General features: G+C 46.2%; 2 protein-coding genes across 7 annotated transcripts in view; one reads left to right on the top strand and one right to left on the bottom strand.

Annotated features, from left to right (window-relative positions):
• kcnip4a (potassium voltage-gated channel interacting protein 4a) overlaps positions 1 to 15,542 on the top strand; it is a 969,743-nt gene extending 954,201 nt beyond the window's left edge. For all 3 annotated transcript variants that reach the window (XM_072496485.1, XM_072496484.1, XM_072496483.1), the window contains exon 8: positions 8,720 to 15,542. In XM_072496485.1, the coding sequence (XP_072352586.1) occupies positions 8,720 to 8,767 (48 nt within the window). In that variant the 3' untranslated portion in view covers positions 8,768 to 15,542. The remainder of the gene's footprint in view (positions 1 to 8,719) is intronic.
• A 6,196-nt stretch (positions 15,543 to 21,738) lies between these two features.
• The window catches only part of LOC140408782 (PACRG-like protein), a 67,599-nt gene continuing 64,691 nt past the window's right edge, over positions 21,739 to 24,646 (bottom strand). For all 4 annotated transcript variants that reach the window (XM_072496478.1, XM_072496479.1, XM_072496481.1 and 1 more), the window contains exon 8: positions 21,739 to 21,949. In XM_072496478.1, coding sequence (XP_072352579.1) covers positions 21,893 to 21,949 — 57 coding nt within the window. In that variant the 3' untranslated portion in view covers positions 21,739 to 21,892. The remainder of the gene's footprint in view (positions 21,950 to 24,646) is intronic.

Below are 24,646 nucleotides of genomic sequence, written 5' to 3'. Positions count from 1 at the left end.
GTGTTTTACTCCGGCGTCGGCGCCCGTTCCAGGACCCCATTCTGCAGACCACAGTGGGGTAGCATGGCACTGGAGCTGCCCACGCCGCTCCAGCTGCCAAACCTGGCCCGAACACGGCACCGCAGGGTCCGCGCATGCTAAGTTGGGCCGGTGGCAACTAGCGCATGCGCAGAGGCCTTCTTCCCCGCGCCGGCCCCGACGCCAAATGGTGCAGGGCTACAGGAGTCGGCACGGAGGAAAGGAGGCCGGGGGGCAGAGAGGCCGGCCCGCCGAACGGTGGGCCCCGATCGTGGGCCAGGCCGCTACTGAGGTCGGACCCCCCCCCCCCGCCCCCCATCCACAGGCCGCCCCCGGCCCCTTCAACGCCGAGGTCCCGCCGGCTCAGAGGATGTTAGAACGGGGCCGGCGGGACTTGGCTTTTTAATGACGGCCGCTCGGCCCATTAGGGCCGGAGAATCGGCGCGCCGGCCCGTGCGGCCTGGGCCGGAGAGTCGGCGCATACCCCGACCTGCGCCGCACCGACCACGCCAGTCCCAATGGCGCCAGAGCGGAGAATCTCAACATCGGGGGCGGCGTGGCGCAATTCGCGCAGCCCGTCGCCGATTCTCCGACCTGGCTGGGGGGGTTGGAGAATTCCGCCCAATATTTTCACTGTATACAAATACATGTGACAATAGTAAATCAAATCAAATCAAACCAAACCTCAAGTGGATAGCAGCGAGGAAGAGGACACAGAGCCAAGGACCGTTGACCCGCAGCCTGAGACACCTTGGAACACCAGCCCGGGGGCAACACTGACTTCCCAACACACCGGTGTCCAGAACCCTCCTCCACCCAGAGACAGTCACCTTGGTCCTCAGTTGGGCACTTTCGTGAAGATGCTCCTGGGGCACCATCTGGTACGCACCACACACATGCTGTGGTACAGCAGAAGGCGGTAGGAACCCCCGAGGGGGTGGACGGTCGGTGGGCGGCCCAACCCCAGGAACTAGCTGCCGTCCAGATGGATTTCAGGCATCTGGAAAGGGCGGTCCTATTGATAGTGGAGCTGCAGTCACAGTGCCAGGGACTGCATGAGGGGTTATCAGCAACCTTTCAGCGAGTGCAGCTGAAGTTGGAGGAGCCCAACACTGGCAGCAGCTGGTGCTGACCATGCATGCCACCCAGGCCAAGATTGCCTGGTGACATCCGTGGTGGAGGCCTTGGGGGTGAAGGTATCGGTCATGGGGCAAGTTGTCCAAGATCTGGAGCCTTCTGTGCGGGCAATGGCCGAGGCCTAGGATAGGGTTGCCCTGTCACAGAAAGCTATTTACCAGGGCCAGTCACAGCGGGTCATGGCAAAGGGCATTGCTGGATTTGCCTGGGCGCTGGCGATGTGGCACAGACCCAGAGGAGAGTAATGCAGTCACTGGCTGATGTGGCACAGACCCAGAAGATGGTGGCACTGTCACAGGGTGATGTGGTAGTCCCAGAGGGAGATGGCCCACTCCCTGTTCTCTATTGCCTTGAGCATTGAGACTGTGGTCGAGACGGAGCAGGCCTCATGGACTGGCAGCGGCAGCTGGTGGGGGCGCCTCAGGGGTTACCTCCACTCACACCCCCATCCCAAGGAGTAGCCCGTGGGCCATCGGGCACCACGTGAGAGGAGGAGGTGATGGTGCCGATGCCATTGACTCTCGCAGATGAGGTACCGGAACACCACAGTGCCTCAGACTCTCCCACCCCCCCTCCACCCTGTCCCTGGCCCATCTAATAGGCAACAGGCTCACTACCACAGGGAGTGCAGTCCCACGCCACCTGGGAAACCTGAATGGCAGCCAGGCCAATCCAGGCCCGGTCGCCCCAGAAGCCTGTAAGGCCAGAAAGATAGACACCAGTAGGGTTGGCAAGGATGCAGCACACAGTATAGCATTAGGGGCTAGGGCATGGATGATCTGCACAATAAACACATGTTCACAATGTTTCAACCAGCCTCTGTGCTCTGTCAGACAGGTTTGAGGGATGGGCTGGGCTGGCTACAGAGGGAGCGCTGGGGTGGGGGCGGGGAATGATGGACGGTGGGCTTGGGCCAGGGACCCCGGTTCAGCCAGTGCTCACCGCACGGCTCCGGTGCCCCATCCCCTTGCCTCTCCATCCCATGGGACCACGTGATGGAATGGCCAGCCAGCATGCAGGAATCACCCAGGTGGATGGTGGATAGTGCTACTGAGGGCAGAAGTCAGATGTTGTCAACGATGCGGGAGCACCAGAGCTCATCCAAGAATGGGTTGTCATTATCCTCCATCCCATGGACGAGACCTACTATTGCTGCCAACCCAGGGCCTGCAACCCATAGTGAGGCAGGTAGGAATCACAGAGTGGGTGCAGGGGGAATGGAGGGGTGACACAGGGAGGGTGTTCAAGGGAGAGGGTTGGTGGCCAGGGGGGGCGGGGCGTGGGGTGGGACAGGGTGCCTGTGTCGCTGACCAAGGCCACCTAGTCGGTGAGCCTGGAGGTGATTAGAGCGCCCCATGCACATCAGCCCTGGCGCACCAATACACAATACGGCCAGTGTCACTCTGCCCAACCACGGGCTACGGAGGGCGGTCAGTGGATGTGCAGCAAGGTGGCTGCTTTGCAGGCCGCAGCAATGGCAGTCCATGCTTGGGTGCCCCTGTCCCAGGGACCATCCGCGGGTCACCCCTCACTGTCTCCTCCCCCCCCCCCACCCCTCGCATCAGGGGCCTTGCAGATGTTCCCCGTCCCCCCCTCACCCCACCATCACCACCAACTAACCCTGCCAGTGGTCTGGCAGCCCACGGTCATGCCTCTACATGTCCTCCCTCCTCTCCTGTCATGATATGCAAACATGCAGCTCATGAACACATAGAATAGGACACGACCAATGAGCAGTCAGGACACTCAGGGGTGGTATCTCACTATAAAAGGGATGAGGCACTCACACCCTGCCTCTTTCCACAGACCAACATCTACAGAGTGAGACAGGGTGTATCCTCAGCATCACACCCCAGCACGTGGCTTAGAGCTGGGCTGGTTCAGTTAGACTGAGTTACTACATTTAGATTAGCAGAGAGTCGAACTTATTGAGAACTGTGCTAATAGTTCAATAAAACACATTGAACTCATTTCAAAGTCTGGAGCATATTTTACTCAAAACTGCATCAAGTGGCAGCTTGTGTTATTCCAAATTACATAACACAACATGATACCAGGATTCAATCTAGTTAGTTCAACTCAGCAAGATCCGTGATGACCAGCGAATGTATACCGGCACAATGGAAAAGATTCAGGCTCCTCACCAGCTCAGGACCTCCGGCAATCTCAGTGCCAACTGGCGGACATTCAAGCAGAAATGTCAGCTTTACGTTGAAGCATCAGACCTCAATGGTGCGTCTGATGCATGGAAGATAGCTCTTTTCCTCACCACAGCGGGTGATCACACCTTGGAAATATTCAACTCCTTTCACTTCGCCAAAGACCAGGAAAAGACAAAGCTTCAGACCATCCTGGACAAGTTTGACAGACTCTGTGAGGTGGACACCAACAAAATCTTCGAGCGCTACATATTCAAGCAGCGATTGCAAGGTAAAGACGAATCCTTCACCTCATATTTAACTAAGGTTAGACTGCTAGCGCAATCCTGCAACTTCGGTGATATCACTGAATCCATGATCAGAGACCAAATCGTTTTTGGAGTTCACTCTGATCCTCTGAGAGCAGTTACTGAAGATCAAGCACATGACCCAGCCAGTCACGATTGTAACATGCACAGTGCATGAGCATGCTGAAAATCGCTATTCCCAGTACAAAACGGCAGAAAATGATAAACTAGTCTCCCACGAGGCGGAGAGTGTGCAGGCCATCTCCCAGATGCAGCGCCTCAACATTGGTGAAAGCGGCCATTTTGCACGCTCTTCCCGGGGCCCGACGCATGCGCGATGCGAACGGGATAACGAAGCGGCCGAAACGCGCACTGCGCAGGTGCAGACGTCTGCGAACCGCACTGCGCATGTGCAACGACGCACGGAGCGTCAGGACGCTGACGTCATGACGTATTCGAACTGTGGCACTGTCCATTTAAAAAAACACTGCCCTGCAAGAGGCAGACTCTGTTTAAACTGCGGGAAGCAAGGCCACTATGCAGCCCTGTTCAGATCTGCATCACCAGTCAGGAGCCAGCGCTCCCAATTCCAATGATGGCGCATCCGGAGTGTGCAACAACGCCTACAGGATTCTGATCCGGCCGTGCAACGGATCCAGATGATGAATGCCTGGACAACGCCTACCGTGTGGGCATTATTACAACGTGTGAATATGCCACACCAGACACATCGCAAATCCAATCCATCCTAGCTATGGATTCCGAGGACGAATGGTGAGCAGCGATGAAGGTCAACCACTGCCCCATCCAGTTCAAGCTGGACACAGGTGCCTCTGCCAACCTCCTCTCACAGGCAGACTTCAAACAAATTAAGAAGCCTCCCATGGTCCTTCCAGCTGCCTGCAAGCTCCTGGATTACAACTGGAATGCCATCACGGCATTGGGATCCTGCCATCTGCAGGTATCCAGCCGACACACACAAGCACAGTTACGCTTTGAAATTGTTAAGCCGGACAGGGTATCCCTACTAGGTGCGCACACCTGCAAGCAGCTGAACCTCATTCAAAGGGTTTACATCACGACATTCTCCCATGCGGATCTTCAGGCCGGCATCGACGACATCCTCGCCCAGTATCCAGATGTGTTCAATGGGATTGGCAAACTGCCGTATCGATATAAGATTCTGCTCCGACCTGATGCCAAGCCAGTGGTCCACGCACCACGACGAGTCCCTGCTCCACTGAGAGAGCGCCTGAAGGCAGAGCTCAAGGATCTTCAGCAAAAAGGCATCATATCCAAGGTCACCGAATCGACTGACTGGGTCAGCTCGATGGTATGCATCAAGAAGCCTTCGGGGGACCTGCGCATCTGCATTGATCCCAAGGATCTCAATAAGAATATCATGCGGGAACACTACCCCATCCTGAACCGGGAGGAACTCACGAGTGAGATGGCAAATGCGCGCTTCTTCACCAAATTAGATGCAGCACAGGGATTTTGGCAAATCCAGCTGCAAGAGTCCAGCAGAAGGCTCTGCACCTTCAACACGCCTTTTGGCAGATACTGCTACAATCGCATGCCATTTGGCATCATCTCGGCATCGGAGATATTCCATCGCATCATGGAGCAGATGATGGAAGGCATTGAAGGGGTTCGTGAGTACGTGGGCGACATCATCATATGGTCCACGACCCTTGAAGAACATATGTCCCGTCTCCAGAAGGTATTCCGCCGTGTACATGCCAACGGCCTAAAGCTAAACAGGTCCAAATGTTGTTTTGGCACATCGACGCTCAAGGCTGGTTCAGTTAGACTGAGTTACTACATTTAGATTAGCAGAGAGTCAAACTCATTGAGAACTGTGCTAATAGTTCAATAAAACACAATGAACTCACTTCAAAGTCAGGAGCATCTTTTACTCAAAACTGCATCAAGTGGCAGCTTGTGTTATTCCAAATACATAACACATCTCCCTCATCGGCCTGATTTTGAAACCACAAGTGAAACCCGCCATCAATAATTCCTGCCAGCAGAGGTAGAGCATTGCAGAGCTCCCGGAGAATACCAGGCTTGCTAATGATATGCAGATGGCGTTTACTGTTCATGCAGAGTAGAATGTATTGACGCCGTTGTCGAGGTACTAGAGCATGGCATTTTGGCAGTTGCCCGGCACCAGGCACGATTTTGGCCTCACGCCTGATTCTCTGCCCAATCACCTTTCCCGATTTTGATGTCGACGGACAGAGATTCCTTCCCTTTTTTTAAAAAGTAAAATGAAAGTTCTAACCAACCCATACAGCATCTGGCTTAGTTCTAAATGCCACTATCTACAGAACATTTGGAAGGTTCTGTCGAAAGAGGCTTGGCATTGCATCTTGTAGCTGGTACAGACGGCTGCCACTATACATGGTGGTGGAGAGCGTGAATGTTTAATGTGGTGGATGATGTGACAACCAAGTGGGCTGCTGTGTACTGGATGGTGTTGAGCTTCTTGAGTGTTGTTGGAGCTGCTGTCATCCAGGCAAGTGGAGAGTATTCCATTACAACTTGTGCCATGGAGATGGTGGACATGCTTTGGGGAATCAGGAGGTGAGTTACTCATTGCAGAAATCTTAGCCTTTAACCTGTTCTTGTAGACACAGTTTCTATAGGTCATATGGCACAGAAACAGGTCATTCGGCCCAGTCGGCCTATGCCAGTGTTTATACTGCATTTATGCCTCCTCCATATCTATTCTCATCTAAATCTGCCATTGTAACCATTGTCACATTGTATGCTTATCGAGCTTCCTCTTAAATGTCTACAACACTTCAACCTCTCCCTGCGGTAGTGAGCTCCACATTCTCACCACTTTTGGGGTGAAGAATTTTCTTCTGAGTTCCCTATTGGATTTCTCAATTACTATCTTATATTGATGGCTTCTAGTTATGCTCTTCTCCATAAGAGGAAACATTCTCTTTGTATCCATAATTTTAAAGATCTTTACTCAATCATCCTTCAGCCATTTATTTTCAAGAAAAAAATAAACTCAGCCTTTCAATCCTCCCCTCAAATGTATACCCCACATTGCTGTGATTACATAGACATAGAACATATCGTGCAGAATGCCATTGGGCCCATCGAGTCTGCACCGACCCACTTAAGCCCTCACTTCCACCCTATCCCCGTAACCCAATAATCCCTCCTCACCTTTTTTTAAGTCACTATGGGCAATTTATCAAGGCCAATCCACCTAACCTGCACGTCTTTGGACTGTGGGAGGAAACCAGAGCGCCCGGAGGAAACCCACGCAGACACGGGGAGAACGTGCAGACTCCGCACAGACAGTGACCCAGCAGGGATTCGAACCTGGGGCCATGGCGCTGTGAAGCCACAGTGCTATCCACTTGTGCTACAGTGCTGCCCCTGTGATCATTTGTAAATCTTCCCTACATCCTCTCCTATGTCTTTATATCCTCTTTATCGTATTGCGACCAGAACTGCACACAGTACTCTTGAGGATAACTTTCCTACTCCTCAATTCTAAATAAACAGTATTTATATGGCTGGTCCAGTTAAGATTCTGGTCAATGGTAATCGCCAATATGTTGATGGTGAGGGGATCCGGTAATGGTAATGCCATTGAACATCAAGGAGACTGTTTGGATTCTCTCTTATTGGAAATGTTTATTGCCTGGCACTTGTTTAACTTAACAGTGGAAGATAAGAAGCAAGGCAGGAGAGTTCAGGGAGGAATTCCTGGGATTAGGCCCTTCCAGTTGATGGCAAAGCTGCCAATGGATTCTCAAGAGACCAGCATTGGAGTGCAAAGATTTCAGACAGTTTAGGGCTGGAAGAGAACACAGAGATAAGGAGGGGCAAGGTCAAACATTGATTTGACAACAAGGCTGAGATTTTTAAAGTTCAGGGTGTTGTTTATTCAGGAGTCAGCAAAGGGGTGATGGATGAACTGAGCTTCCGGCGAGTTGGGACATAAGCAGCAGAGTTTTGGATGACCTCAAGTTTACGGAGTGTAGGTTTCAAAGACATTTGAATATCTAAGTCTAGAGTTGACAAAGTTGCGGATAAGGGTTTCAACAACAAATGAGCTGAGTCAGGGGCAGAGTCAGGCAATGTTACAGAGGTGAAATCAGGAGGTCTTACCGATGCAAAATACAATAGCTTGATATGTTAACAAGTGGTTCCATTTTAAGAACCAGCTATACTTTGATGCCAAGCACCAGATATCCATAGTTGATTATTTTGATAGCATTGACTTAAGGCAAGCTAGTTATTGACAATTTTTTTGTTCTCTTTATTCCTGGTTTGATGTTAAAAATTGATTAAAAATAATAAATATGTTGGCCATTGTTCAATTAAAAATGAGAACTACTGTGCTCACTGCAAAAGTGTTTTCACTTTGTCGAGTTTCTCCATGTGAAGAGTCTAGTGCTGGTAGTACTCTACTGATTTAGACATGGGTATTTACATATCTACTATGTATACTCTTAAAACATAGTGCCCCTAAATCATTTTTATATCATCTGAAATATCTGTGGTGCATAAATGAAACTTTATTCGAAAATACAAGGTGCCTACAATTGATATAACTTCAAGTCCTGGTGAAAAGACTGTTCACTTGGATATGATGAATGTCCAAGCTATGGTCAGGAAGATGGTCACTCTTTTCATGATGATTCATTCATTCAAATTATGACGGGCTGGGCCTCTACCATGCTACTCGGAAGAAGTTCTTGGTACTTGCACTCACAACTGCGTTTGCCAGACATCTATCAGACTAGAAATTGATCTCCATTTTAGTGATCAGGTGAAGAGTTTCAAGGATGTGAAGGGCAACTTCAGACAGAGGGAGGAGTACTTCTTTATAGAGCAACTAATTCAGTTTGAGGGAGGTACGAGAAAGTGAAGTTGAAGGCTGAAATACCTTGGACTGGATTTGTAATGGGGAGACATTTGTAATGGGTAGAGTTAGTATTCCACAGGGAGGAGATCTATGAACTGAAGATATCTTTTAACGGTTCACCTGGCAAGGTTTCGTTCCCTTGGATTTACTGCACAATGCACAACAGTTTCTGCCGCAGGTCAAAACTACATTGTCTTCTGTTTTCTTCTGCACAGGATGAAAATATCATGAAATCCATGCAGCTCTTCGAAAATATCATTTAAAAACGGCAACAATCAAGCACTTTAATGGACAACTTCACAGATTCTATATTGAAGGATGAGTGACTGTGATCAGTGACGAAACCACTGCAACTAAAACTGAACTCAGCAACAGCTGAGATAATGTATTATGCAAACGAGCTTTGTTCAGATGTAAAGCTTTCAACTAGTAAATATTTTTTAGAGTTATGAACATATACATGTCATGAAATTAAGAATGGAGTCTATTATTTTAATATCTTTTTGAGTTAATTGCACATGTAGAATGCATGCTTTCCCAAACTAAGGCTCTGACACTTCTGAAAGATAACGAAGTCTATGGCTATGTCACCACTGTGGATGAGAAGCAGAGATTTTGTATGTGCGTGTGTATGGGTGCGTGTGTGTATAGGCAGGAATGTGTATGTGTGTGTTATGGGTGTGTGCATATGGTTGTGTGCATGTATGGGTGTGTGTATTGGAGTGTGTGTGGGTATGTGTCTGTGTGTATTTGTATGGATTGTGTATGGGTGTGTGTATGGACGGGTGTGTATGAGTGTGCATGCATATGGGTCTCTGTGCATATGAGTGTGCATGTGTGTGTATATGGGAGTGTGTGGATGGGTGGGTGTGCATGAGAGTGTGTGTATATCTATAAAAGCAAATTATTGCGGATGCTGGAATCTGAAACGAAAGAGAAAATGCTGGAAAATCTCAGCAGGTCTGGCAGCATCTGTAGGGAGAGAAAAGAGCTAACGTTTCGAGTTCAGATGACCCTTTGTCAAAGATAAAGACAGAAAGTGGGAAATATTTATACTGTGGAGTGAGAATGAAAGATGAGTCATAGCCACAGAAACCCAGGGAAACAAGATGCTAATAGAAATTAGCACCCGATTCGAGAGGGGGACAACCACAGGGGATTCCTGCACTGACTGCCTGCCCTTTCTGGCGGTCACCCATTTCTCTGCCTGCACCTTGGGTGTGACCACATTTACATAACTGCGATCTATGACGCTTTCCGCCCCCTGCATGCTCCTAAGTGCATCCAATTGCTGCTCCAACCGAACCATGCGGTCTGTGAGGAGCTCCAGTTGGGTGCACTTTCTGCAGATGAAGCCATCCGGGACGCTGGAAGCCTCCCAGAACAGCCACATCTCACAGTCAGAGCACTGCACCCCTCTAACTGACATTGCGTCAATTAATTAACATTTAAATTTTTAAAAAAACATTTTAAATATATATTTTTTTAAATTTCAAAGTTACTGTTAACTATCTGTTTCCTAGCACTAGATTTCTAATAGAAATGCGAAAGCTAAATATAGTACTCTCTGATCTCTGGCTTAGATACCCCTCTAAATTATAATTAAGTAATTATGTTTAATTAGTTACCAATGCTTAATTTTTTAAATTTAGTGTAGATTCCCAACCAGCCACTCAGGTCACAGCTTTTCTGTGATGTCACTTCAGTTTCCCCCGACACACACAATTTGAAAAAGGTATAAAAGTAAAAATGAGTAAAAATCACTTATTTACCTTCTGAGTGTCTTAGATGTTCTCAGGTTCTCTCCCTGACAGAGACTGCTCCTCCACCTCCGAACCTTGACCTGCACAATGTATGTATGGGTGTGTGTGTGTTTTTATGGGGGGGGTGTATGTATGGTGTGTGCGTATGGGTGTGGGTGTGTGTGTGTGTATGAGTGTGTGTGTGGGTGTGTATGTGTGTGTATGGGTATGGGGGTGTATGAGTCTGTGTGGGTGCGTAGGAGTGTGTATGCGTGTGTGTATGAGTGTGTATGGGTGTGTATGAGCGTGTATGTATGTTGGTGTGTATGGATGTGGGTGTGTATGAGTGTGCATGTGGGTGTGTATGAGTGTGTATGTTTATGTGTGTGTGTGTGTATGGAATGGGTGTGCATGTGTGTTATATGTATGAGTGTGTGTATGCGTGAGTGTGTGGGTACGTCTGCATGTGAGTGGGTGTGTAGCTATGTAGCGCAGCACCTCTAACTTGTTGCAGACCGTTTGGAAATGCAATAAGCAGCACACTAAATAAACATGATCCAATAGCCCATTTCAATGTAATTTTAATAATGCATTGAACAAGTTGGAGAAAAAAAGGAGACAAATGAAATGTAACATGCTATCCATTTTACATCATGGTTTCTTAACTAGAATAAACCAGTACCTTTGATCGATAAGGTAGGAGACACATTGCTATTTCAGGTATATGGATGTACAAGCTGCTCTGATTAATCCACAATGTAAAAATTGAGGAACAGTGCAGCCCCATTACATCTAAGATTTACGACAGTGTCTTTGTGTATTAATAGGTGTACATTTTGTAAAACAAACAAAACAGTCCACAACAATAAAGAGAGAAAGTTTATCAAAGGGAACTTTCTGGTGTTGGCTTGTTTCAGTCCATAAAAGCCTTTGAAGATCATGCAACGTTAGAATACAAGGTTTACCCAAAGGCTGAACACACAGATTACCTCACAGTACGAATAGTGTTGAACCATTGCAGGTTAGTAAGAGCTACTGAAAAATTGTGTTGCCTTCGTGCAGGATTTTCCAATGGGCTCAGTTGCTGGATGTAAATATAAATCACTAGCTGTTGATACCTCATTTTGCAGATAGATGGGAAAGTTGATTATTTTTTGTGCAATGCATATTTTACCATTTGCAAAATTTCAGATCTGTTCCCATGGCTATGCTTGCTCTTATTATTTTTTCATTGTCGGAGGGGAGACAGGTAAATCTAAGTCTCCAAAGTCCCAGATGACCATAGGCTGCCTACCCCTTTTGAGGGAGAGAGCTGACAGGTGGTGCTTTAACCTGAGGGTTATCACACCTCAGGCGAGGAGCAAGATTGAGAAGGCGGGGCCTTCATGAATGACCTCAGTCAGTACGGGAATTGAACCCGTGCTGTTGGCCTCATTTTACATCTCGAAACAGCCGTCCAGCCAACTGAACTAACCAGGCCCAGTTTAGCTCAGTTGGTTGGACGGCTGGTTTGTAGGCAGGACCCAGATAGGTACTTCTCGCACGATCTGGTTAGATATTGCGAGGCATAACGGCCGTCGGGAATCCCAGGTAGGCCTCTCCCGGGATCTACCGGCCACCTGGTTCCAGCTTGGTTCATTGAAGACTTCAGTTTATTGTGTTTACAACAGCGTACACTCAGCTGGAATCTTAGTCATAGTCATAGAGTTTACAGTAAGGAAAGAGGCCCTTCATCCCATTACGTCAAGGCCAACCATCAAGCACCCATTTTGATCCCATTTTCCATCATCTGGAACCATAGCCTTGTATGCTACAGCATTCCAAGTGCTCATCTAAATACTTCTTAAAAGTTGTGAGGGTTCCTGCCCCTACCACTCTTTCAGGCAGTGAGTTCCAGATTCCAACCACCTTCTGGATGAAAATGTTTTCCCTCACATCTCCTCTGAACCTCCTGCCCATTACATTAAATTTGTGCCCCCTAGTTAGTGACCCCTCTACTAAGGGAAGTTGTACCTTCCTATCCACCTTATGTTCCCCATAATTGTATACACTTAAGTCAGGTTCCCCGTCAGCCTTCTCTGCACCAAAGAAATCAACCCCAGCCTATCCAGTTGTTCTTGGTGACTGAAACACTCCAGCCCAGGCAACATCCTGGTGAATCTCCTATGCACCCTCTCTAGTGCAATCACTTCCTTCCTAAAGTGTGGTGCCTGTTAACTCTTCAGTTCAGCTCTGATGTGAACATTTTCCTATAGAACATCTATCTTCAGCTCATGTATTTCACTCTACTGATGTGGCTGGCAACCACCTTGTGGTATACATGGATATTAGCTCCCGCTCTCTGGGGTCTTCTGCCTTGGAGTCTTTTGTTTTCCTCTATCTCAGATCATTTTCTGCCCTTTCTCTGTTGGCATGTACAAGGTTACCAACCCAAGCTATAAACTTGCTCCAGCTGAGATGAGTGGCCATTGTGCCCTGTCTATGATTTTGAACACGATATTTTTCTTCTTGCCATTTCATTGAGTTGTCATACTAGTTATCTTCTCGGGATGAATATTGTGCCATTATGTAGCTTCAATCTTACTTTGTGGCTTTCATTTTCACATCTGTGTTGAGCCACTTAACACAGATCTGTGAAGGTCATTGTGTTGCATAACAAACCTGTATCTATCTGACATTTCTTGTTTGCTTGATATTCTCCCTCTGTGGCTCTCATTGTAACAGTCATAAACCACTTCCTGCCTATAGACTTGAAGGAACCAACCTGTTGTATCAGGCATGCTGCTTCATCAGACTTGTCTGCTGAAATCTTTCCAGTGGCTATCTGTTATTGGCCTGTTTTGCTTTTTTCTGAGCAAAGTGATTTTGCTTCTTGCAATTAAAACGCTATTTTCCCCCTGCTGGACATTCCTGCTTTTCCTGTGCATAATGTCCACTTCAGTATTTCCACCCTGTCATGGTCCGCGATTGCTCAGCTCTTTAAGCTTGGACTGCCGGTAAGTATAATGGATCTCCTGGTTTGCTGTACCATACATATGTTCTGTTGTTTCACAACTTCTGCAGTCCGACACACAGCTATCGCCTTCTTTAGTCCCAGTTTCTCACGCATAAGACTTTAATTAGATCATTTCTTAGGCTGTCCAAAGTTACACGATTCTTCTAACTGCCCTTACTGCCATGATATACCATTTAATGGTATCCTTTTCACTCTGAACTCTTGCGTTGAATATATATTGTTCATATGTAACATTCATTTGGGGTTCATAATGTGTATTCAAGGCTTTCAACATCTCCGTTGTATTTTGCTTTGCTTGTCTGTTAGATTTAGGGTGCTACACATTTTGGAGCAGGATCTCCTCAGCAATGTTAGAAGAGTGGTTATTGTCTCAAATTTGTTAATTAAGTCTCTTGCAATCTCATAGTTTTGCTATTGTAATTGGAAAAACTGCCCGTTTTCCCACGTATTACTATCCAAGTTGGGATTGGAAGATTTATTGCAGCCATTTTTACTCACTCAGTAATTTTCTGGCAGCCTTTATTTGTCTTTTGTCCTTTTTTCTGCAGCCAGGGACACTGCCAGGATGCCAGGCTGGCAATGCTAACGTGCCCAGGTGGCAAGTTGCCCTTGACAGTGATTGGGTCCATGGGTGCCCCGCTCTTAAGAGGTGGGGTGGGGGGCGGGCCAAGGACCCCCTAAGTGGTAAGTTGGAACACTGGGTGTCTGGAGGCCACAGTATGCTGTCCGAGGGGGGGTCAAGAGATCAGGGCAGCATTTAAAAATGGCGCCCCAATCCTTTCCTGCTCATCAGTGCAGAAAATTAGGTAAGTGTGGCCTTGGTGGAGCGTTCCTGACCGAGGCCAGAAAAAAGAATCTCATCTGGGTTGTTCTCAGCGCTGCATAAGCTGAAAAGGACCCCGCTATACATGCCCAAAGCGGGACTCTGTTTTTGTGCAGAAATTACGCCGAGTATTTTATTTACAGGCTCATTCAGCATTCAGTAAAAATAAAGAAAGGATAAAGACAAAATACTGTGGATGCTGGAAATCTCAAATAAAACCAGAAAATGCAGGAAAAACCCAGCAGGTTTGGCAGCATCTGTGTAGAGGAGAAGAGTTAGCGGGGGAGGTGTGGCCGGATAGTGTGACAAGCCATTCAAACGTCCATTAACTGCAGCGGGACTGGAAAATTCCGCTGGTGGGAACGGCCACAGAATTCCACCCAACGTTCCGAGTCCATATGAAGAAAAGACAAGGAAGTCCGAGTCAAAAGGATAATTCTGTTTTTGTGCTCCCAATATGGAAGCTCACCTCATGAAAGGACTGGAAATATGGGCACAGATAGTGCAGGATTGCAGGATTAGCTGACCATTTATTTCCAACATGTGACCCAGGTGGGTGACATTCCCCGTACACTTGAAAAGTTGGGAAAATCTCTAAATATCTTGCAGTCCAGATTTTTGAGACAAGCAATTGTTATCAGACCCAAGTATTGACATATTTTTCATTTGCAATAACTAATTTAAAGTTTTTTTTCAAAATTAATACAGCAATTTAATCTGACAATTTGGTTGAATAATTGTGAAACCAGCACCAGAAATTAGCAGGATCAATCACAAGCTGCTCAGACACTTGAGTTTGATTAAACTTTCGTTCTCACCCATGAAGTTAACATTTCTTGTGAATAATGAGGTGCATTAAAGTAAACAAAAAGACGTCCATTTCCCACCATAACAGATGCAGTTCTTATTTTTCTGTCTTCCATCATATATCACACATTTCAAGAGTAATATTTCACATTTTTCAGGCTATTATGAATTCATTTCTTCCAACGAAAGTAGTGCCCAAATGGGTACTATTGTTGATGGCTCCCTTTTGGTGTTACATAAAAAGGAGGTCGTTAAAATGACTGAATGCGGCATTGTTTTATTGCTAAATGAAATCCATGAAATGGAAAGAAACAATGGTATCAACCACGACCTACAGACATAGAGTGCTGAGTAATATATACATGTAAAAACACTTGAGGACGGCCTCCTCATATCACAGTGTAAATGCCAAGGATGAGCCTGCCTCAAGTCGGCCAGCTCACCCCACCTTAATCCCTTGGCCAACAGAGACTTTTACCCCTCTCCAGGAGGAAGTTCCACCTCATAGAAGGCATCCCTCCAATACCAACAATACCACCAAGAATGGTGGTTATTGCCGGTAGTACAGCTAGGTCACGGACCAGGCATTCAGTGATGAACTCTGAGTGGGTAGAGGGCATCCTGAAGGGGGAGGGCAAACAGGCAGAGGTCGTTGTACATATTGGTACTAACGACATAGGCAGGAAGGTGCATGAGGTCCTGCAGGAGGAGTTCATGGAGCTAGGCAGAAAGTTAAAGACAGGACCTCTAGGGTTGTAATCTCGGGATTACTCCCTGTGCCACGTGCCAGTGAGGCTAGAAATAGGAAGATAGAGCAGCTAAACACGTGACTAAACAGCTGGTGTAGGAGGGAGGGTTTCCGTTATCTGGACCACTGGGAGCTCTTCCGGGGCAGGTGTGACCTATAAAAGGACAGATTGCATCTAAACTGGAGAGGCATAAATATCCTGGCCGCGAGGTTTGCTAGTGTCACACGGGAGGGTTTAAACTAGTATGGCAGGGGGGTGGGCACGGGAGCAATAGGTCAGACGGTTGAGAGCATTGAGGGTGAACAGTGTGGCTCTGAGGAAGAGCAGACAGGGAGAAGTTGCTGAACACAGCGGATCTGGTGGCCTGAAGTGCATATGTTTTAATGCAAGAAGTATTACGGGTAAGGTAGATGAACTTAGAGCTTGGATTAGTACTTGGAACTCTGATGTTATTGCCATTACAGAGACCTGGTTGAGGGAAGGGCAGGATTGGCAGCTAAACGTTCCAGGATTTAGATGTTTCAGGCGGGATAGAGGGGGGTGTAAAAGGGGAGGCGGAGTTGCGCTACTGGTTAAGGAGAATATCACAGTTGTACTACGGGAGGACACCTCAGAGGGCAGTGAGGCTATATGGGTAGAGATCAGGAATAAGAAGGGTGCAGTCACAATGTTGGGGGTTTACTACAGGCCTCCCAACAGCCAGCGGGAGATAGAGGAGCAGATAGCCAGATTTTGGAAAAGAGTAAAAACAACAGGGTTGTGGTAATGGGAGACTTCAACTTCCCCAATATTGACTGGGACTCACTTAGTGCCAGGGGCTTAGACGGGGCAGAGTTTGTAAGGAGCATCCAGGAGGGCTTCTTAAAACAATATGTAGACAGTCCAACTAGGGAAGGGGCGGTACTGGACCTGGTATTGGGGAATGAACTCAGCCAGGTGGTAGAAGTTTCAGTAGGGGAGCATTTCGGGAACAGTGACCACAATTCATTAAGTTTTAAAGTGCTGGTGGACAAGGATAAGAGTGGTCCTAGGATGAATGTGCTAAATTGGGGGAAGGCTAATTATAACATTAGGCGGGAACTGAAGAACCTAGATTGGGGCGGATGTTTGACGGCAAATCAACATCTGACATGTGGGAGGCTTTCAAGTGTCCGTTGAAAGGAATTCAGGACCAGCATGTTCCTGTGAGGAAGAAGGATAAATACGGCAATTTTCGGGAACCTTGGATAACGAGAGATATTGTAGGCCTCGTCAAAAAGACAAAGGAGGCATTTGTCAGGGCTAAAAGGCTGGGAACAGACGAAGCCTGTGTGGAATATAAGGAAAGTAGGAAGGAACTTAAGCAAGAAGTCAGGAGGGCTAGAAGGGGTCACGAAAAGTCATTGGCAAATAGGGTTAAGGAAAATCCCAAGGCTTTTTACACATACATAAAAAGCAAGAGCCAGGGAAAGGGTTGGCCCACTGAAGGATAGGCAAGGGAATCTATGTGTGGAGCCAGAGGAAATGGGCGAGGTACTAAATGAATACTTTGCATCAGTATTCACCAAAGAGAAGGAATTGGCAGATGTTGAGTCTGGAGAAGGGTGTGTAGATAGCCTGGGTCACATTGAGATCCAAAAAGACGGGGTGTTGGGCATCTTAAAAAATATTAAGGTAGATAAGTCCCCAGGGCCTGATGGGATCTACCCCAGAATACTGAAGGAGGCTGGAGAGGAAATTGCTGAGGCCTTGACAGAAATCTTTGGATCCTCACTGTCTTCAGGTGATGTCCCGGAGGACTGGAGAATAGCCAATGTCGTTCCTCTGTTTAAGAAGGGTAGCAAGGATAATCCAGGGAACTACAGGCCGGTGAGCCTTACTTCAGTGGTAGGGAAATTACTGGAGAGAATTCTTCGAGACAGGATCTACTCCCATTTGGAAGCAAATGGACGTATTAGTGAGAGGCAGCATGGTTTTGTGAAGGGGAGGTCGTGTCTCACTAACTTGATAAGAGTTTTTCGAGGAGGTCACAAAGATGATTGATGCAGGTAGGGCAGTGGATGTTGTCTATATGGACTTCAGTCAGGCCTTTGACAAGGTCCCTCATGGTAGACTAGTACAAAACATGAAGTCACACGGGATCATGGGTGAGCTGGCAAGGTGGATACAGAAGTGGCTAGGTCATAGAAGGCAAAGAGTAGCAATAGAAGGATGCTTTTCTAATTGGAGGGCTGTGACTAGTGGTGTTCTGCAGGGATCAGTGCTGGGACCGTTGCTGTTTGTAGTATATATAAATGATTTGGAGGAAAATGTAACTGGTCTGATTAGTAAGTTTGCAGACGACACAAAGGTTGGTGGAATTGCGGATAGCGATGAGGACTGTCAGAGGATACAGCAGGATTTAGGTTGTTTGGAGACTTGGGTGGAGAGATGGCAGATGGAGTTTAATCCGGACAAATGTGAGGTAATGCATTTTGGAAGGTCTAATGCAGGTTGGGAATATACAGTGAATGGTAGAACCCTCAAGAGTATTGAAAGTCAGAGAGATCTAGGAGTACAGGTCCACAGGTCACTGAAAGGGGCAACACAGGTGGAGAAGGTAGTCAAGAAGGCATACGGCATGCTTGCCTTCATTGGCCGGGGCATTGAGTATAAGAATTGGCAAGTCATGTTGCAGCTGTATAGAACCTTAGTTAGGCCACACTTGGAGTATAGTGTTCAATTCTGGTCGCCACACTACCAGAAGGATGTGGAGGCTTTAGAGAGGGTGCAGAAGAGATTTACCAGAATGTTGCCTGGTATGGAGGGCATTAGCTACGAGGAGCCGTTGAATAAACTTGGTTTGTTCTCACTGGAACGACGGAGGTTGAGGGGCGACCTGATAGAGGTCTACAAAATTATGAGGGGCATAGACAGAGTGGATAGTCAGAGGCTTTTCCCCAGGGTAGAGGGATCAATTACTAGGGGGCATAGGTTTAAGGTGAGAGGGGCAAGGTTTAGAGTAGATGTACGAGACAAGTTTTTTTACACAGAGGGTAGTGGGTGCCTGGAACTCGCTACCGGAGGAGGTGGTGGAAGCAGGGACGATAGTGACATTTAAGGGGCATCTTGACAAATACATGAATAGGATGGGAATAGAGGGATACGGACCCAGGAAGTGTAGAAGATCGTAGTTTAGTCGGGCAGCATGGTTGGCATGGGCTTGGAGGGCCGAAGGGCCTGTTCCTGTGCTGTACATTTCTTTGTTCTTTGTTTGTTCTATCTCTAGGTAGGTCAGGGATCCCGTCGGGGCTGGGCTGAGAGGAACAGTGAGGGGGCTGGAGGCCATGTAGGAGAGAGGATGGAAATAGGGAAGGAAAGGTGGTGGGAGATGGCTCTGATTGGCACCAGGGACCATTTAAGGTGCAGCCCTTTCCTGCCACCTGTTAAATTCTGAGCAGAGGCAGAATTAAGCCTTCATGTGAGCATTAATTTCCCTCTTCAGGGCCTCAATTGCGCAACTGGCAGGCAGCCCACTCAATAGCTCTCCCACCTATCGGAAAATTGCGGTTTGGGCAGATTGATGGCGGACATGCTGCTGATGGTACGAAGCACAGAAATCTACATAACAGGTTCATGGTATGCAGAATTAACCAGCATTTGCTTACTGTGGAGGTCATCAAAGCCAACATAAGGCAATAGGGAAGCTATGGCTCTTCAGTGAGTACCCCAGTACACTCAAGTTGTTCTCCATCCCAGAAACCATTTGGATCAGATTTCGGAGTTCTGTAATTTTTTATTTTATTTGTGCATAGGACGTGGGCATCGCAGGCTGTGGCTTAATTTTACCTTAATATATATATTATATAGATACATATTTATTTTTTTAATATAAATTTAGAGTCCCCAATTATTTTTTTTCCAATTAAGGGGCAATTTAGCGTGCCAGTCCACCTAACCTGCACATTTAGGTTGTGAGGGTAAAACCCATGGAGACATGCGGAGAATGTGCAAACTCCACATGGACAGTGACCCGGGGCTGGGTCCTCAGCACCATTGGCAGCAGTGCTATCCACTGCGCCACTGTGCCTCCCAATATAGATATATATTTATATATAAATAAAATCCTCATCTTTCAAGTCATGAGTGGTACACCGTGAGGGAGTTCTTGCTTATAGCTCTCACTCCTTTGCAGAAGAGGGGAAGTTACTGAATTTCCTGGCTGTAACTTTATTGTTCATTGTGCCAACTGCACATTAATATCCACCATTCATTTCCAATGTGAAGATCAGTTTTCAAAATTTACATGCTTTTCTGTGGTTCACAGGATTTTCTGAATACATTTAGAGCGCCACGGAGTCGCTGAACTTGAAGGAATATTGTGACGATGCACTGCATTTGACCAATGTGGAATTACATGTATCATGCTATTATAAAATAACCCGAGGAAGAAAGGCTCAAATCCGATTTAGATATTGGGCTTGGAGTGGAAAAATCAGATACAGCCAATCTGACATTATTTACACATTCATTCATATGTGGTATACAAATAGCAAGTGTTTCCACAACACCTGTTATTATAAACATGTAACACTAAAATAATCTTTCTGGCATGGTGGCACAGTGGTTAGCACTGTTGCCTCACAGCTCCAGGGACCAGAGTTCAATTCCGGCCTCGGGTCACTGTCTGTGTGGCGTTTGCAATTTCTCTCCGTGTCTGTGTGGGTTTCCTCCGGTTTCCTCCCACAGTCCAAAGATGTGCAGGTTAGGGTGGATTGGCCATTCTAAATTGTCCCTTCGTGTCCAAAAGGGTTTTGGGGGGTGACTGGGTTATGGGAATAGTGTGGAGGTGTGGGCTTAAGTAGGGTGCTTTTTCCAACAGCTGATGCAGACTCGATGGACCGAATCGCCTCCTTCTGCACCGTAAATTCTATGATTAACACAGATAAGAGCATTTAGTGATTTGATCATAATTAATTACGGTCACCAGAGCTGTTAGCACTGCCTTGCATGGGCCTATCTCCTATTGCCAATGGCTATGAATAAGCAATAATCTCAGATATATGGTGTGATTTAACCACCGCCTTGCACCCAGCACCAATCTGGGCATGTCGGTTAAATAGCGGAAAAGGCCAAAATCAAGATTTGCGCCGGGTGCAAATCAGTTTGCTATCTAACCAGCCCACTCCCGAGGGGGAGTTCCGGATCACGTCCCAATATGGCGAGCGTATCATTAACCCTCATTTGCATTAATTTCCATCTCACTAGAACAGTATAGGTGGCCAAGGTTAGAGAGATCAGAGTGGCAGTAGTTCAGCGGCTTAAAATAACAAACAACTGGAAGCTTGTGATCATGCTTGTGGACTGACGCAGGTGTTCAGAAAAACATTTGCTCCATGTTTCATCTCCCCAATGTGGAGGAGAATAGAGTATAAAAAGTTGAAAGAAGTAAATTGCTGTTTCAATCTTAAAGAACGTTCGGAGTCCTGGATAATGGGAAGTGAGAAGGTAAAAGGGCAGGGCCTACATCTCCTCCAACCTTTCCCTGTCTTTGTACATTATAATCGGTCACATTTCGAACATTTTCCAGCTTTGATGAAAAGTCATTGACTTTACATTTAACCTTTTCTCACTTCACAACTGTTCACTGATCTGCTGAGTATTTCCAATATTTTCTGTTTTTATTCCAGATTTCCAATATTTTGCTTTTGTACAAATATAACTGAACTGCCTAGCTTTGAGAGTTAGAATGTGAGGGCCCATGGGTTAAAAATGGCCTGGAGGTTGTAGTTTGGCGTCTAGCACTGTGTGCGATGAATTTGTAAATTGTATTTTCCATCTTAATTTTCTGTTATGCCTTTGAAAGGCAGTGCTTCATTATAGCTGGCCATCCCTATTAAGAATTGATTGGAGATATTTCCATATTTAATAGCAGATATTATACTTATCTGTTTAAGTTAATTTGTTAATTTTCCACCCCAATGTTAGACATTTCCAAATATTCCTGAAGTATGGCATAGGTTGAACTTGGTGTTATGTAGAAATTCAGATAACTTGTAAAATATGTAATTCTTCACAGCAACGAGAAAAATAAATGGTTGATCAAGTCAACACAATTTTCTTCTTCATTTCAACACAATTTCTGTAAAGATATTTATTGGATTTTGTCTTCAAAACTACATAAAATTAAACAGTACATCACATTATTAGGTAAAACTGCAAGATGGTGTCATCTATGATTTCTGTCTGGATGCAGAGATGTACTGACCGAAGGCAGACGTTTTGCCTTTTTCTCAAGTGTAAATAGAGCAATAGGTTGGAATTTTGGATTTAATGATGACCAGACTCTCCTGCAACAAAAATGGAAAATCAGTGGAATATTTTAGCAAATGATCAAACAAATTCTCAACCCTCCCTCATTTCACGTGGTTCAGCCAATGCCACTCTGCAATTAATCACTCAGAAATGTGCAAAAACCCAGATTCACCCAATTTTTCTTTACCTACTTGGTGATTTCCCCAGATTCCTTGAAGTGAATGAGAACCTTTTGTTTAGTAATTAAGAATCAAACTCCATCACATTGATACATCAAAAGAAAATCACATTAATGTACAATTAGCAGTACTAGTTTTGGCAAGAAGTAATACAAAAATCAAATAGTTCCAAAATCCTTCATACTGCAATTTAAACATATGTAAAAGTGTGTGTGAAAGAATTTTGATTATCACAGTTATCAATCAGCCATGAAACAACAATCTAACATTTTTCTACCAAACGAGAATGAGAGAAAGGAGGAGAATAAAACCAAATATTAAGAGGCCATTAGGTCCACAAAATAAAGTGGAATTCAGTTATGCCAGTGGAAAAAATGTAATACTAAATACTTCCCATTGCCTTAAAATGCTAAAAGCTGGAATATATTCTCATGATTAATGACTGAAACAAATCAATACCTTTTTCACAGAACCACAAATGTGTGAAATATTCAGCAATTTGACTGAAACTAATTTCATTTACAGATGCACATTTCTATTGTAACTGGAAAATTCATGGGGTTGTAAAATTTAATAGAACTAGACTTGGATGTTCAAATTGTAATTTTAATCGATTTTTAAATGTAAAGAACCAAAGAATTATCAATGCTGCCATTCATTTTTAAAATAAATTTAGAGTACCCAATTCTTTTTTTCCCAAGGGTCAATTTTTTTTAGTGTGGCTAATTCACCTGTCCTGCACATCTTTTTGGGTTGTGACGAGACTCACGCAGACACCAATGTGCAAACTCCACACAGACAGTGACCCGGAGCCAGGATCGAACTCAGGTCTTCTGTGCCGTGAGGAATCAATGCTAGCCACTGCGCCACCGTACCGTCCAAATGCTACCATTAACAGAATCACAGATGTTACAGCGCATAAGGAGGCCATTCAGCCCATCGAGTCTGCACCAGCCCTTGGAAAGAACACCCTACTCAAGCCCAATCCTTTACCCTTTCCCCGCAACCCAGACACCCCACCATACCTTTTGGACACTAAGGGACCATTCATCATGGCCAATCCACCTAACCTGCACATCTTTGGACTGTGGGAGGAAACCCATGCAGACATGGAAGAAAGTGCACACAGACAGTCACCCGAGGCAATTACCAATTAGAGAGGACAAGACAGTGGTGAATTCAAAGTGGAAAAAGCCAGGAGAAGCAATATGGCAACTGAAATCACAGAGGACAAGATAATAAAAGCAAATTACTGCGGATGCTGGAATCTGAAACAAAAGAGAAAATGCTGTAAAATCTCAAGCAGGTCTGGCAGCATCTGTAGGGAGAGAAGAGAGATAATGTTTCGAGTCCAATGACTCGAAACAATGAGTAGGAAGGCAGTGCAGGTGTCCTCTGCGGTCATCTCCCTGCAAAACAGATATACCGCTTTGGATACTGTGGAGGGAGATGGGAAGGCAGCAGCAGCCACGTTCATGGCACCGTGGCTGGCTCTGCTGCGCAGCTGGGCAGGAAGAAGAATGGCAGGGCCATAGTGATAAGGGACTAAATTGTAAGGGGAATAGACAGGTGGTTCTGCGGACGCAATCGAGACTCCAGGATGGTATGTTGCCTCCCTGGTGCAAGGGTCAAGGATGTCTCGGAGCGGCTGCAGGACATTCTTGGGGGGGGGGGGGGGGGGGGGGTGAACAGCCAGCTGTCGTCGTGCACATAGGCACCAACGATATAGGTAAAAAACGGGACGAGGTCCTACAAGCTGAATTTAGGGAGCTAGGAGTTGAACTAAAAAGTAGGACCTCAAAAGGTAGTAATCTCAGGATTGTTACCAGTGCCACGAGCTAGTCAGAGTAGGAATGTCAGGATAGAGAGGATGAATACGTGGCTCGAGAGATGGTGCAAGAGGGAGGAATTAAAATTCCTGGGACATTGGAACCGGTTCTGGGGGAGGTGGGACCAGTACAAACCGGACGGTCTGCACCTGGGCAGGACTGGAACCGATGTCCTGGGGGGGGGGGGGTGTTTGCTAGAGCTGTTGGGGAGAGTTTAAACTAATGTGGCAGGGGGATGGGAACCGATGCAGGAAGCTGGAAGGTAGTAAAACAGGGACAGAAATAAAAGGCAGTAAGGGGGAAAGTGTAAGGCAGAGAAGCCATAGTCAAAAATCAAAAAGGGCGACAGTACAAGGTACAGTGACTGAGGGGAGCTCAGTGAATAGGACCAGGAATACTAAAAGAAATAAAACGGGAAGTGAAAACATTAATGGTAAGCGACGCGGCAGGTTGTTACAGGAAGATATGGGTTCGACGACAAGGAAAATTAGGAGAAAGGTTAAGAGGAAATATAACTTAGGAGAGGTTACTGATCGAGGTGTTAAGATTCAGAACAGTGGTAAAAAAGCCAACATAAGTGTACTTTACCTGAATGCTCGTAGTATGCGGAATAAGGTAAATGAGTTGATGGCGCAAATCATCGTGAATGTCTATGATTTAGTGGCCCTTACTGAAACATGGTTAAAGGATGGTCACGACTGGGGAGTTAAATATCCGAGGGTAT

Source organism: Scyliorhinus torazame, chromosome 3 (assembly GCF_047496885.1).
Source record: "Scyliorhinus torazame isolate Kashiwa2021f chromosome 3, sScyTor2.1, whole genome shotgun sequence".
In the NCBI taxonomy this organism is placed as follows: Eukaryota; Metazoa; Chordata; class Chondrichthyes; order Carcharhiniformes; family Scyliorhinidae; genus Scyliorhinus; species Scyliorhinus torazame.
The sequence above is the reverse complement of the archived record's forward strand: the minus strand, read 5'-3'. Positions and strand labels throughout refer to the sequence as shown.